At 39.5% G+C, this 14,474-nt stretch overlaps 2 protein-coding genes across 4 annotated transcripts in view; one reads left to right on the top strand and one right to left on the bottom strand.

Annotated features, from left to right (window-relative positions):
• Positions 1-4,512, bottom strand: part of FGD6 (FYVE, RhoGEF and PH domain containing 6) — a 125,353-nt gene extending 120,841 nt beyond the window's left edge. Inside the window, exon 1 of one of the 2 annotated variants that reach the window (XM_014530757.1) lies at positions 4,259-4,512. In XM_014530757.1, the coding sequence (XP_014386243.1) occupies positions 4,259-4,274 (16 nt within the window). In that variant the 5' untranslated portion in view covers positions 4,275-4,512. The remainder of the gene's footprint in view (positions 1-4,258) is intronic. The other variant, XM_005883156.2, reaches the window with a different exon arrangement.
• Positions 4,513-4,730: 218 nt separating this feature from the next.
• Positions 4,731-14,474, top strand: part of VEZT (vezatin, adherens junctions transmembrane protein) — a 63,206-nt gene continuing 53,462 nt past the window's right edge. For both annotated transcript variants that reach the window (XM_005883155.2, XM_014530759.1), the window contains exon 1: positions 4,731-4,898. In XM_005883155.2, the coding sequence (XP_005883217.2) occupies positions 4,746-4,898 (153 nt within the window). In that variant the 5' untranslated portion in view covers positions 4,731-4,745. The remainder of the gene's footprint in view (positions 4,899-14,474) is intronic.

Genomic DNA, 14,474 nt, shown 5'->3' with positions numbered 1-14,474 from the left:
CTTAATACAAATTCCAAAAGCTTTTTACATTTTCAGTTATCTACCCAATAAGCATGTTATTAGTTTTTTGTTTTGTTTGTTTTATAGGAAGAAAAAAATTGGAAAGCCCTGCAAAGCCTAATGCTAAAGCTTGGTATAATGAACTCTCAAATTCAACTCTTGGTTTATTAAGTCAGTTCTTAAAAGAAAGCATGAATGCCCTAGGCCTCTTCCCAACCTCTCATCTTACTCAAGTTAATGAAAACTGACAGGTTGTCATGTTGATTTCATTTCTGTAACCATTCTTAAAGCATTCTACCTCTGGGATTTCTGAAGGAATGGGGAAAAAAAAATCCATTTAGCAAGATGAAAAGGGTTCTGGAGATTGACTGCCCAGCAATGTGAATGTACTTAATTAACACTACTGAACTGTACACTTAAAAATGATAAAGATAACAAATTTGTGTTATGTGTATTTTACCACAAACAAAAAAAGAACCCATCTAGTCAAATTAATCTTTTACTTTCTGAAAATACAGCTTTGTCAGAAGCTTCCAGGTCATTTGATCATTTGATCGATTTTTTATTTGTAGTTAAATTTTTTTAAATCCTCACCAGAGGACATGCTTTAGAGAAGAGAGAGAGAGAGAGAGAGAGAGAGAGAAACATTGATCGGTTGCCCCTCCACAAGTGCCCTGATCCAGGGTTGAACCAGCAACCTAGGTATGTGACCTGACAGGATATCTAATCTAGCAACCTTTCGGTGCACAGGACGATGCTCAACCAACTGAGCCACTCCAGCCAGGCTAATTAAATTGTTTTTTAATCTCTGGTACCAATTTTACTCTTTTCTTTAAATGTATCTTCTATATGAGTCTGCTTCCAACAGACTTAATCTCTGTTCCCTTTAGTGTCCTAGAAATTAAATTACTTACATATGAGCTGTGGTTGATTGCCAACAAAAGTAGCCCAGCATTATGTACCTAATGCCCTCAATGCATACTCATTGAATTAAGTAAACAGCTGTGAAATCTGGCTCACCAGTGTTAGTTAACCATGTATTAGACTTTAGAGGAAGTCAATAATACAATGTGGGGAGCTGGTTAACCTAATTACAGTGGGGCCTTGACTTACAAGTGTCCCGACTAACGAGTTTTTTGAGATACCAGCTGTCTCTCCGCCGATTTTTTGCATTGAGTTGATAGAGTAATTTGAGTTAACGAGCTCTGTCTCGGAACGAATTAAACTCGTAAGTCAAGGCTCCACTGTATTTGCCTTTCTGCAGATCTGGCTGCCTCAGTTTCCTTACTTGTAAATAAAAAGTCAGACAGAACTGTAAAGCCCATATGATTCTGAGATGATAACTTCTGAGATACTTGCTTCAGGAGAACCTTTATTTTCTCCAGCCCCTTTGTCCTGTATGATTTTTCATCAGTATAACTGTTTTTCACCACTAGAAAGCAAGCTCCAAAAGGGCAGGCACTTTGTCTCATTGCGATGTCCCCAATGGTGAAAATAGGGCCCTAGGAATAGTCAGACCTGCCACACACACATACTCTTTAATATGTCTCAGTAACAGGAAATTTCTTTTTTTTTAAGTCCATATCCATTTTAATGTAGAATAATATTTTGAAAAGTAGCAGGAATCAACTTCAATAGGATTGTTGAATAAGTTCTTAGTTATTAGTAGGAACAAGTGTTCAACTAAGTCACTGGTACAGAAATATCTGGAATCCTTCATTATTATTATCATTATTTTTTTTCATGGCTCTATTATGAAAGAAACACAACTCAAAAAAAAAAAATAACAAGCCATTGTATTGTGGTCTGCTCCAATGTCAAATTCTTGAAGTAAGTACATGATCTTTGGAAATGGATCCAGCACCTTTGCATCTTAATACTGTATCAACAGTCAGACCCAAAGCCTTTCAGAGTAAAGCAGCAAATCTTTTATTTATACAGCTGTTTGGCTCCAGGAAAAAATAAGGTAAGACTGTAAAGCACTTGTACCATGTCACTATTACAAACATACTGTCATCTATTACACACAGATGTCTGTGGCTCACGTGCACACTTTCTTAGCTTTCAAACCAGCCGTAAAGGAAAGCACAAGCATTAATGAGACAGTGACCTGTACAAGTTAAAAAAAAAAAAATAGAAAACACATACCTGTAATTACCTCTCCTTTTAAATACATTGATTAGAATAATTCTAAAATCTTACTATGGGCCTACTCTTTCACAGATGTTTCAGAAAAACAACGCAAGCTCTTCTTCAGGATACAGAAAACATAGATGTTCTACAACATTTCTCTTATTTCCTTAAATTAAGCTAACCATGCCAAATACCGCAGATTAGCTTTGATATAAACAAACATTCCCTTCCCCAATTGGAAATAACTTTCCTAAACTTTTAATTAAATTGACTATTGTTCCAAAAAGCACAAACAGCTTGTAAAAATGATGAACAGATAATCTTATAAGAATAGGATGAAAATAAAACCCAATTCTCTTCCATATCCTCCATTTAGACATGTGAAAGAATTAAAATAAATCTTAACAGATGCGTGGACAAAAAAGTAGCTAATGCTTCTCAGCAAACCATGCTAAAAACTAACTCAGCTAAACACAGGAAGTGTCCCTCTTTTAAAACACCACAAAAATGTCTGTGGATTTCTTTAATTGTAAAGTTGATAAAATATAAAAATAGCTTGCATTATTCTAGGGTAATGCAAATTAAAGAATCATAAACCTCCAGACTGAGCCCTAGATCAGGTTTACATATTTAAATGTCATATTAAATGCTTCTGTATCTCTTCATTATAAACTGTTAGAACTGGGATTGAAAACTGATGCATATAAGGTATAAATATTTTAAATGTGCTTGATACTCCAAAAGAGGGGAGAGCTAAAATTAGCTGGAAGGGTTTAAATCCAACCACTTTAAATTAATTAGAAGAGCTCAGTAATAAAGGAAAACTGAACAAAGGTGAGGCACAGAAATTTAGGATGAAAATAATTCACCTCAAGTGGAAAGCCTCACTTTGGTAAGGAAAAGAGTTTATAAGGAACATGATATGACAACATATCTCCTACACATACATATAACATCAGAAAGGAAAGATCCACAATGTCTTCAGGAATACTACTTCACTCTTTGCTTTCTTATTACTATTGGCTACCTTCTTGCCTAGTTACCTGTAATCTTTTTACACCTAGCAGTGCAACACTTCAATAAATCTAGGCTTTAGAAATAAGACAACTTAGAACATTTAGAGTACTGTTTGACAGTTTCACGTTGCAGGAATTTAAAACAAATGCCAAGAAAAGCAAAGTGATTCTAGAAGTCACTTCGAGGGAAAACTTTACACTACTTTACTATAAAATTTCTAATAAAAGTGTATTTCTTTCAACGTGGACGAAACAAAGAAAAAAAACCCCTTAATACTGAATACATTAAAAATTGTGGTTTAAAAAGTAACCTATATTCTTATCAATTGGATCTAAAACCACTTTAGTAATTATCATGGAATATATGAACTGTTCCTTAAAAATGTTTAGAAATATGTGCAGAATTGCTCAAAATCCAAAGGTAAACAGTTTGTGGTTTGGATGAAGGGAAAGAACTATAGGAGGCAGACGGAAAAATCAGGCTGTGTTTATACTAACCAGGTAGAAATAGAAAAGAAAATCCATTAAAAAAAATTGGGTGAAGATGAGCAAAAAATTGCCATGGGCACTTCTATTCCTCTACTTCTCGGGTGACGGGGAAAACTTGATGGTTATCCTTTTTTCAGGATAAACCACCTCTTTATCTACTGAGTAATAAGCGTCAGGGTTTCCAGTCGATACCAGGTTGAAAGCGACTCAGCACCGTCGCCGAGTTCAACACTGGGAACACTGCCCTTTCTTAGAATAACTGATTTCTTAACATGGTCATCTAAACTATTTTCACACGCAAAGGCAAAGTCGCTCAAAGTTTCGGAGACAAGCAAACGGTCCTTTTTTCATTTCGCGTTTCACCTGGCGCAGAGCCCCCAACACCGGTCTCCTTTTAAAGGCAGGTCCCAAGGGAGACACGATTTCCAGACACCCTCTCTGGGCAGGAAGGGAGGAGGAAATAGGGCAGCAAACGCCGTCTGCTCCACACTTGCCACCGTCCCCGGCAAAAGTGTAAAGGGAACACCACTAACCTACCCCAAAGGAGAAAGCTGCTCCAGAACCCGACTAGCAGCGCTCCCTACAAACTTTCCAGGGGCAGCGCGAGCGCCGTCACTTACCGGCGGCAGAAGTCATGATTCCCCAGGCGGCTCGCTTCCCCGCTCGCCTCCCCCTCAATCCATGCTCCCCTAACCGTCCATTGTTTCACGAATTTAGGCAGGGAAATAAAGCTCCCACGGCGTCCACATTTCGTCCTGCTGCTCCGCAGCGAAACTCCAGGGTCCGCACAAAGGATGCGGCGGACTCCAGGGACCCGGCGGCGCTCCCGGGCGCGAGCGACAAGCTGCGGGCACGAGCAGTGCTCACCGCGCCTCTGCCGGCGCGTGCCCGTCTCCAGCTTAAAAAAAAAAAAAAAAAAAAAAAAAAAAAAAAAAAAATCCGTGCTCTTGGCGCCCCCTGCCAGCCGCAGCCGTAAAAGGCGGACAAAAGCCCCAGCCTCCTCCAATCAGAGGGCTCGAGCTTCCTTTTGCTCCTGCCTCTCCCGTCCACAGGATCATCTTCTGCTCCAATAAGTGGGCCTGAAAAAGGGGGCGTGAACTGAGAGGCATGCTGGGAGTTGTAGTTTTCTGGACACACGGGACGGGAGAAGCGGCTGCCTGGGTGCCGCCAGCTCCCCCGCCTTCATTTCCCATCGTGCTGAGGCGGGTGGCATGGCGGAGAAGGATGACACCGGAGTTTGACGAAGAGGTGGTTTTTGAGGTAAGGAGAAAATGGCGGTGGGTGTGGATTGCCTTTGTTTGAGAAGAACGAGGGCGAAGGCGAGGAGGCAGGGCGAGGGACCGATCGCGGGGTGAGGGATCGGGTGACGGTCTTGCCGGCCTCGGTCACCAAATCTCGGCGATTTCTGGGCCTAGAGTTGGCTGCTGCCTGACAGGTGTAGCCCGTCGAGACGCCCTCAGCCTCAGGCCCGCCCGGAATTCCCAGTCGGGCGGGTGGACGGGAGCCCTGCCTGTTCCTCGCCCCAGGACGGCTACGCCTCAGTGGGACTGCCCCTGGCTGGGGCGGGGCCCAGTCGTGCCTTTTTGGATACGCACCAGTACAACTTAGCCTCCCAGTTTTACGTCCTTGATTTGGGGGGTCATTGTTTTACGTCCTTGATTTTGGGGGGGTCATTATCCAGAAGTGCCTTAGGTCCCTGTTCCTGGTCGAGGCGTGGCCCTCGGAGTGAAGGCAGCAGGTGCCAGTTTTGTAGCAACGTTTAAAATATGTGTGGGACCCACCGCGGGTGACGGGGGCCGGGCATCTGAGCATTTAGGTTCAGTTCTTTTGTCCTTTGCTGTTGCGCTAAGTGTAGCCAGTTCTGACTTAAGGCTCCGGTGTGAGTGCTTTTGTGTGGGACTATTTTAAGACATTCTCTGCCATCTTGAATGGTGAAAAAAACCACATGCACACACACACACACCCCCACAGGCAGGTCTTTTTGTTGCCATTTATTTATCACCCACAGGTGCAAACCCACCACCCCTGTACAGATACACTAAATAGATGCATGTTTTGCGTTCACACATTCAGCTAGATTATAAGAAAAATTTCAAAAAGATATGGCCCGTTCTGCACAATGGGAGAGCTAGGCACTAAACAATATAGAATGATAAATATTGAAATATGTACAAGCTGTCGTTGGGGGACAGATTGGGAAACCATCATCTGTTCTTGTAACCTCAGAGGAGCTACCCACGGGCAGTGAATGGTATCAGAGGTGAATCTTGAACTATGAATTGGATTAGGAGGACAAGGAGAGAATGCATCGCAGGGGGAGAGAGCAGAGTACGCCAAGGTTGGGAGATGTGACAGTACTTGGTGTGGCTCTTTCAGGGGCTGGAGTGTGGGAGGGGCACTGTAGAAAGTGCTTTGATTTGGCTAGAATGGAGAAGTAGGGGAGGATAGGGCTATTTTACCAAAGTGAAGGACCTGCATTCGAAGTGCTCTCTAGGGAAGACTAGTGCCTGCATTTTGGAAATGAAAGAAGACGTAATAAAATGTTATGATGGCTTGGACAGATATTTCTAAGATAAAATTACAAATTAAATGCGAGAGTTAAAGGAGAGATCAAAATCTAGGTTGCTTAGAATTAAGGAAACTGGGTGGGTGTTATTTGTTTACCCTATTATTTTCTTAGATTTCTGAATGTAATAATAATAAATGTTCAAGGAACATTTCATTGTAGCAAATAAGCCACAAAATTAAAATCATCCATTATCCTACCATCCAAAGATGGCCATTATTAACACTACAGTATGTGTTACAGACTTCTTTCCATGCAAGTCTATGTTTAAGTCTGTGATATTTTTTAACACAAAAGATATCATACCAGATAGAATTTTGTATGTATTTTTTTTCGTTTAAATTTATCATGAGTCTTTTCCTATTCATTACTCTTTGAAAACATTATCCCATCATACATATGTTTCATAATGTAGCAATTTTCCCATTGTGGGATAATTATATTGTTTCAAAATACTCACCATTGTAATCAACACTGAAATAAATCTATCTTTAATTGTAACTCTGAATTTTCCTTATAATAATTACTAGAAGGGAAACTAGTAGGTGAAAAGAGTAATTATTAAAGACTTAATGAAGAAAGGTTATACCAATTTAAATTTCCATTAAGAGTAAGAATATTAGTAGTTTCACACAAATCCTCAGTAACAGCCTTATTGGGTTTTTTTTTAATCTTTGCTAATTTGCTAGGAAAAAATAGCACTCCATTATTCTAATTTACATTTTGTGCATTTATTGAAGCCATTTTTCTCTCTTTGCTTGAACCTTTCTTTTTGTATGCAGACCCATTTTCCAGTTGGATGCTAGCTTCTTAAAAATTGACTTGCATGAGTTTTTCCTGTTACTTCTAGAAAATGTTTTCCAGCTTGTTATTTGATTTATTTGCTTTATGTTATATGCATTAACTTTTATTGTAGCATAATATTCAGAGGAAAGTCCACAAATCATAAATGTTGCTGAATTTTCACATGAACACACCCCAAAACAAGCACCTAGATCAAGAAACATCACCAGTATACCAGAAGCTCTCTCTTTCTCTTTCAGTCACTTCTTCCCACCCCAGGGATAACCACCATTCAGACTTACAATAACTAACTTAGATTAGTTTTGCCCATTTTTATAGTGTACACGCTGTGCAATTCCATTTGTATATGCTCTTTTTTTTGTCTGACTTATTTTTGGTCTCTGGCTTTGTTTACTTGTTCGATTCATGCATATTGTCATGTGAGCATTTTTTTATTTCTCCATAGTATTTCATGTGAATACATGAAAAATGTTTAAATCCACTCTACTATTGATGGTCTTTGGGTAGTTTCCCACAACCCAGGTACATGCCCTTGACCGGGATCGAACCTGGGACCTTTTAGTCCACAGGCCGACGCTCTATCCACTGAGCCAAACCGGTTTCGGCTGTGAATCTTTTAATATATGTATTTTGTTGAACATATTTCTGTTGGGTATATAGTGGAATTGCTGAGTCCTAGGAAATGCATATGTTCACCTTTTGCAGATATTGCCAAACATTATTCCAGTGTGGTTCTACCAATTTATACTACTACCAGCAGTGCTTGAGCGGTCCAGTTGCTCTACATTCTCATCAACACTTGCTAATTTCAGTCTTTCTTTTTATCATTCTGGTGGTGTTACCAGAGAATCGAATTCTTCTATCACTCTTGGGAGGGAGGTGAAGGTTCTTGGGATGCTGCTGAAATAAGAATTTTTAGAAGCCCCCATGGGAGGATGGAAAAAGGCTTTATTTGGGTGAAGTTATATTTCTTGAGTTCCAAAGTCCCCTGCCCCTTAAGCCAGTTCTGGAAAAGGTGCAGCTGTGAGTTCAGCAGAGCCAGAAGCAAGGTCAGTGTCCAGAGCTTCTGTTCCATGTTGCAGCCCAGTGTAATTCATTATCCAAGTTAATTCAGGTTCATTAGTCCATGTGTGGAGTCCAGCATGGCCCTGCGTCAAGCCATGTGGGTGCGGAAGAGCATGCCCGGTAACAGGAGTCACAGGAGCCCAGCACCCTGGAGCCAAGAGAAGAAGAGTGGCTTCTTTGTCTAGAACAGTGGTTCTCAACCTTCTGGCCTTTTAAATACAGTTCCTCATGTTGTGACCCAACCATAAAATTATTTTCGTTGCTATTTCATAACTAATGTTGCTACTGTTATGAATCGTAATGTAAATATCTGATATGCAGGATTCGTCTTAGGCGACCCCTGTGAAAGGGTCGTTCGACTGCCAAAGGGGTCGCGACCCACAGGTTGAGAACCGCTGCTCTAGAAGTTTATATATTTAGATTTTGTGCACTTGCTGTGACCACTCCCATCCTAGCCACTGACTCCTTTCCAGGTGTGATTGACCGACAAACACCTTCCCACATCACTCAGACCTTATTGGACATGCATCTATCTGGTCTTCCCTCTCCTTCTTTCCTGTTCAATAATAACCATGTTATTACAGTGGCATCAACAATATCTCCTCTTGGCTTTAATATGGATTTCCCTGATAAGGGAATTGAGTCTTTTTGTGTGTTTATGAACCCATTCTATATCCATTTGTGAAACCAATTCAAGGGGGTTTTTTTGCACATTTTTCTATTGGATTATCTCTTTTTCTTACTGATTTGAAGGAGTTCTATATTGTACATATGCTGGGGATGTAAGTCCTTTGCTGGGTATTTGTACCTCACCTATCTTAGGATACAGGAAGAAATGGGAAGCTGCCTGACTCATTTAGAAGGCAAGCAGTAAAAATATTCTTGGGTTTGAAGATCATTATTGTAAAGATAGTGGGTCGCCTTGGATTAATACGTATATTCTATGCAAACCCAATCAAAATCTCAGTAGGTGTGTGTTTTTTTTCCTTAATGAAGGTGACTGGCTGATTCTAAAATTCGTTCAGAAATACAACTGACCAAGAATAGCCAAATCAATTTTGAAAGAAAATAAAGCTGGAAGGTTTTATCCTATCAGATACCAAGACCTATCATAAAGTTATAGTAATTAAAATAATGGGATATTGGTACAAGAGTAGTCAAATTGACCAATGGAAAAGAGCATCCAAAAACAGCCACACATACAAAGTATTCTGATTTATGACCAAGGCAACATTGTAGTTCAGTGGAGACAAGATTTTCTATTTAGTAAATGTCAGCTTAACTGGACATCCATGTGGGGAAAAAATGTGTTGACCTTTATTTGATACCATACAAAAATCAGTTCCAGGTAGAGGGCAGATCTAGATGCAAGAGGAAAATAAGTATTTTAGAGAAAATATGTGTCCTTCAGTTAGGCAAATATTTCTTTTAAGCACTAGCCATAGAAGAAAGGGGTTTAATTGGATTATAATAAAGGTAAGAGCTTCTGTTCATTGAAAGACAGTAGTAAGAGATTTATTGCCCTAACCGGTTTGGCTCAGTGGATAGAGCGTCGGCCTGTGGACTCAAGGGTCCTAGGTTCGATTCTGGTCAAGGGCATGTACCTTGGGTGCGGGCACATACCCAGTAGAGAGTGTGCAGGAGGCAGCTGATTGGTGTTTCTCTCTCATCGATGTTTCTAACTCTCTATCGCTCTCCCTTCCTCTCTGTAAAAAATCAATAAAATATATTTTTTTAAAAAAAGAGATTTATTGCTGAAGGCAGGGGGATGGTAGAAGATGAGGAACTGATATTGAGGGCGATCAGATGTGGAGGATGGGAGACTTGCTAAAATGACTTAGCAGGATTCTTGTTAATACTAGATTTTGCAAGGAAGTGCACAGACAGGCTAAGGGGAAGGTTCTGGAGCCTGGCTAAGGTTTGGTTAAGCAAAGAAAGAATCTTTGTCAATATCCAGGGAGAAATTCTAACTCCCCAAGGTGGCTTCGAATTCCGGCTTAAATATCATCTCAATTGGGGTAGGGGACAGTTTAGGGAGTGGGGAGATGGAAGTCTCTTGGGAAAAAGTAAATTAATTTTAGGAATGAAAGAAGAATAGATGGGAGATGAGATAGTTTGTGACAGGTTTGTCCAGGTGTGTAGACCTTCTAGCCTCCTCTCCTATGATAAGAGTTGGTCTTCCCTGGTTGATGAAACTCCCAGAGAAAGGGTATTCTCATATTCTTAGTAGTTTTTTGTTTCATAACACTAATTAGATCATTTCACTTATGTTTATTTATTAATTTGTTAATCCTCACCCAGGGATATTTTTTCTATTTATTTATTTATTTTTTAAGAGAGAGAATGGAAGGGAGTGGGAGAGACACAGAGAAAGAAACATTGATGTGAGATGCATCGAATGGTTGCCTCCCAAAACCAAGGTACATACCCTTGACCGGAATCGAACCCAGGACCCTTTAGTTCACGGGCTGATGCTCTATCCTCTGAGCCAAACTGGCTAGGGCTGCCATCTTATCTCTTGCCTTTTGGCATTTCCAGCCATGCGAATCCCGTTTCCCCACCCTCATTACCCCTTTCAGTCAGCTTGACCTTCAGGCCACTGGCAGAGGGCCTTCTTTTGCAGAGCTGGAAGCTTCTTGGGCACATGGTCTGTCTTCCAAGGCATTACAATACAGTAGCAGTAATTTTATCAAAAGTTTTGTCATTTGGCTGTAGTGGGTCATTGGATTTTTAGCCCGCAATATGTTTCCTTGCCAGTCACCACTCAGTTAGCAAGCCAGTGTAGCATATTTCAGTTTCTGTTAAATCAGCCCTACTAGATACCAAGTACTATATCAGCCATAGATCCTAGTGCAGGAAACAGAAACCCTCTACTATAAACAGCAAAAGATTTAATACAGGGAAATAGTGGTTAGAATATTGTTGGAAGGTTTAGAGCAAGCATGTCAAACTCACGGCCCGCAGGCTGCATGTGGCCCACAACGAATATCTTTGCAGCCCAGCCAATAAAACGATATGTAAGAAACATTTTAATAAAAATTTTGTAACTTAAGTTTTACAATATCCTGTTACACATAATTATTAATAACGAACTACAACGTTCACTAATGACTGATTACTATAACTGTGTTGCATTCATTTCCCTTACATGCAGGCACACCATTTCTCTCCATTAATACTAGCAGTGAATATTTTAGCAACCAATTACCACTTCATTAGTCTTGGACTGCCTTGTTTGGTGTGCGCAACAGGAAATATTTTGCTTTCGGAGAACAAGAAAAATAGGTTTATTTGCATTACGCTTATTAATTTATGCAGTTATTCATTGTCTGGTAAGTTAATGTTCAAGAAAAAAATATTAATTTTTATTAAAATGTTCTATTATTTTATGTTAACGATTACTCATTTATTTCAGCCCTTTGTATTCAGCATGTCTCTACTGAAATAAACCTACATTTCTATGAAAATTGAAGCTTTTGTTTTTTTGTGGCCCACATAAACTTAAACCTTGTTTATTTGGCCCGTGTTAGCCTTTGAGCTTGACATGCTTGGTTTAGCAGCGGTTCTCAACCTGTGGGTTGCCAGCCTGTGGGTCACGACCCCTTTGGGGGTCGAACGACCCTCTCACAGGGGTCGCCTAAGACCATCGGAAAACACATATATAATTACATATTGTTTTTGTGATTAATCACTATGCTTTAATTATGTTCAATTTGTAACAATGAAAATACATCCTGCATATCAGATATTTACATTACGATTCATAACAGTAGCAAAATTACAGTTATGAAGTAGCAACGAAAATAATTTTATGGTTGGGGGTCACCACAATATGAGGAACTGTATTAAAGGGTCATGGCATTAGGAAGGTTGAGAACCACTGGTTTAGAGGATCAAGATTGTTAAGCTCATGAAGCCAAGAACACATGATCATGATCATAGCTACAATCCAAGAATTAGGAAGCCATCATCACATCTGCCTCTCAATAACCTACAAAGCTGATACAGCGGTACTGGAACTCAGAATCTAGCCACTGTTTCTACCACAAGTGCCTCTGCATTACCAGGAAGCTGAAGAATACATATTGGAATACTGCTTTAGAAGCATTTTGCCTCCACAGCTTTAATAGTCAAAAAAAGCCAAAGCAGCAAGAAGTGAACCTCTGCTTTTTTTTCCATTTTCCAAATCTCTCATGAGTATACCTAATTAGAGGAGCCTAGTGTATATCTAGAATCTAGCTGCAAGATAATTAGAGAAATGGCCACATTTAGCTTTCTTATTTCTTTAATATAAAAGGCATACTAGAAGGAAGGAAGGTAGAAGAGAGGTTGAACAAATCAGGCCACCATATCCATCATAGGACCTAAGATCTCCTCCCCTAAGAAAATGTAACTGGGATAATTTTGGTATAGTTGGTATAATATTATTACTTTAATGGTTTTCAGAATCAGACTCATTTATATCTTAATACTCAGAGAATTATATGCATTAAAAAATTTTAATTAAGCAAAGTTTTGGAAAGTATTCCAACCACATTCTTTTCCTATTTAAAACTCTTTTGAGATATCTTGTTTTACACAATATCGATTTCCTGGATTATTAGTTAACTTTACTATTTTTTCTTCTAATTTTGTTCTTCAGTATTCTCCTTCCAGAGGTCACTTTTGAGTTCTCCTAGTCTGGGAGGACTAGACATACACTGAAGGATGGTGTAGTGGAAGAATGAAGGAAGAGAAGGAAGAGTGAGGAGAGTGAGGTTCCCAGGTCTAATTCCCAGTCCTTGCCCTAGAATCAACAATCTTCATTTCATCAGGGCTAGATTTCCAATATACTTCAAAGTTAATTCCATTACCTTGGAGCCTGACTTCTCCAAGAGGCTGAAGTGGGAAAGACAGTGTAACCTCATACTTGGATCTATTAGTATGAACAACAACAGGGCAAAGTTTAGAAAAAAAAATGATGGACACCATATTTAACATGGGGTATTAAGCAAAATAAATACTGAAATACCAATACTGATATTTTATTGTAATCTGTAATTAAGCTGTTTGAGAGTAAGAATTCTCTAGTCTCCTTAGGTGTTAAAGTTCTGATGTTGCTCTTTCCTAGCTTTCAGTTTTTTTTCACTATAAATTAATTGCAGAAACTTTGTCATTTATCCTATCTTGAATCCTGCTACTCCTGAAGGTAAAAGTACCTGAAAATGAGAACTTTTCATCTGAAGGACCTCCTTGCATTATTTGTAGTGTATCTAAACTGTTTCTTTGTAACTTCATTATAGAGAGAACATTGTCCTCAGGTGAACTTTTACTCTTTCAAATTTCTGTCCTTGGTCACTCTATTTTCTGTAGTTGAACTCTGGTGTTTGTTGAAATCTATTTTGTTTTCCTTTGTTCATGACTGGATGACTGGGAAAGCTAATCTTTGCCCCCTTATTTTGATCTCGTTCCCTCCTTCATCCTTCATACTTCTCAGTAAATTATGAAATGTTAACCCTTTGTTGGTAATGTGTTCAGGTTTAGCTTATCCCCCAACCCTCTGCAATGGATCAATTAAATAAATGTGAGATGGCTCCCACATAATTTCCCACATTAAGAGAAAGAGAAAGAGAAAGAGAGAGAAACATTGATTCTTTGCACCACCTATCAGTGCATTCATTGGTTGCTTCTTGTATGTGCCCTGACCAGGGATCAAACCCACAACCTTGGTATTTGGGGACAACACTCTAACCAACTGAGATACCTTGGATCAATTAAATAAATGTGAGATGGCTCCCACATAATTTCCCACATTAAGAGAAAGAGAAAGAGAAAGAGAGAGAAACATTGATTCTTTGCACCACCTATCAGTGCATTCATTGGTTGCTTCTTGTATGTGCCCTGACCAGGGATCAAACCCACAACCTTGGTATATGGGGACAACACTCTAACCAACTGAGATACCCGGCCAGAGTTCTTATCTTTGTATTTTTTGTTTACATATATTTTTCTTGATTTCATAGAGGAAGGAAAAGGGAGAGAGAGATGGAAACAGTAATGATGAGAGAGTCATTGATCTTCTGCCTCCTACACACCCCACACTGGGGATCTAGCCTGCAACCTGGGCATGTGCCCTGACTGGGAATCAAACTGTGACCTCCTGGTTCATAGATCCTCAACCACAGAGCCACACTGGCCAGGCCAATCTTTGTATTTTTAAAAGTTATACCTCTGTAAAGAACATTAAGGCATTTTTTATGAGTATCATTTGTAGACTCTTTTCTACTTGCATGACTGTGTACATTGACAGTAGTAGCTATTTTGATAATGGAGCTTTCTCTCTGGAATAATTATACATATAAAATGTAAGGTATTATTATATCATTCTATTTTTCCTTCAAGTGTATCTTCAGTTTCCTATA

The sequence above is a fragment of the Myotis brandtii genome, unplaced genomic scaffold, assembly GCF_000412655.1.
Source record: "Myotis brandtii unplaced genomic scaffold, ASM41265v1 scaffold772, whole genome shotgun sequence".
In the NCBI taxonomy this organism is placed as follows: domain Eukaryota; kingdom Metazoa; phylum Chordata; class Mammalia; order Chiroptera; family Vespertilionidae; genus Myotis; species Myotis brandtii.
The sequence above is the reverse complement of the archived record's forward strand: the minus strand, read 5'-3'. Positions and strand labels throughout refer to the sequence as shown.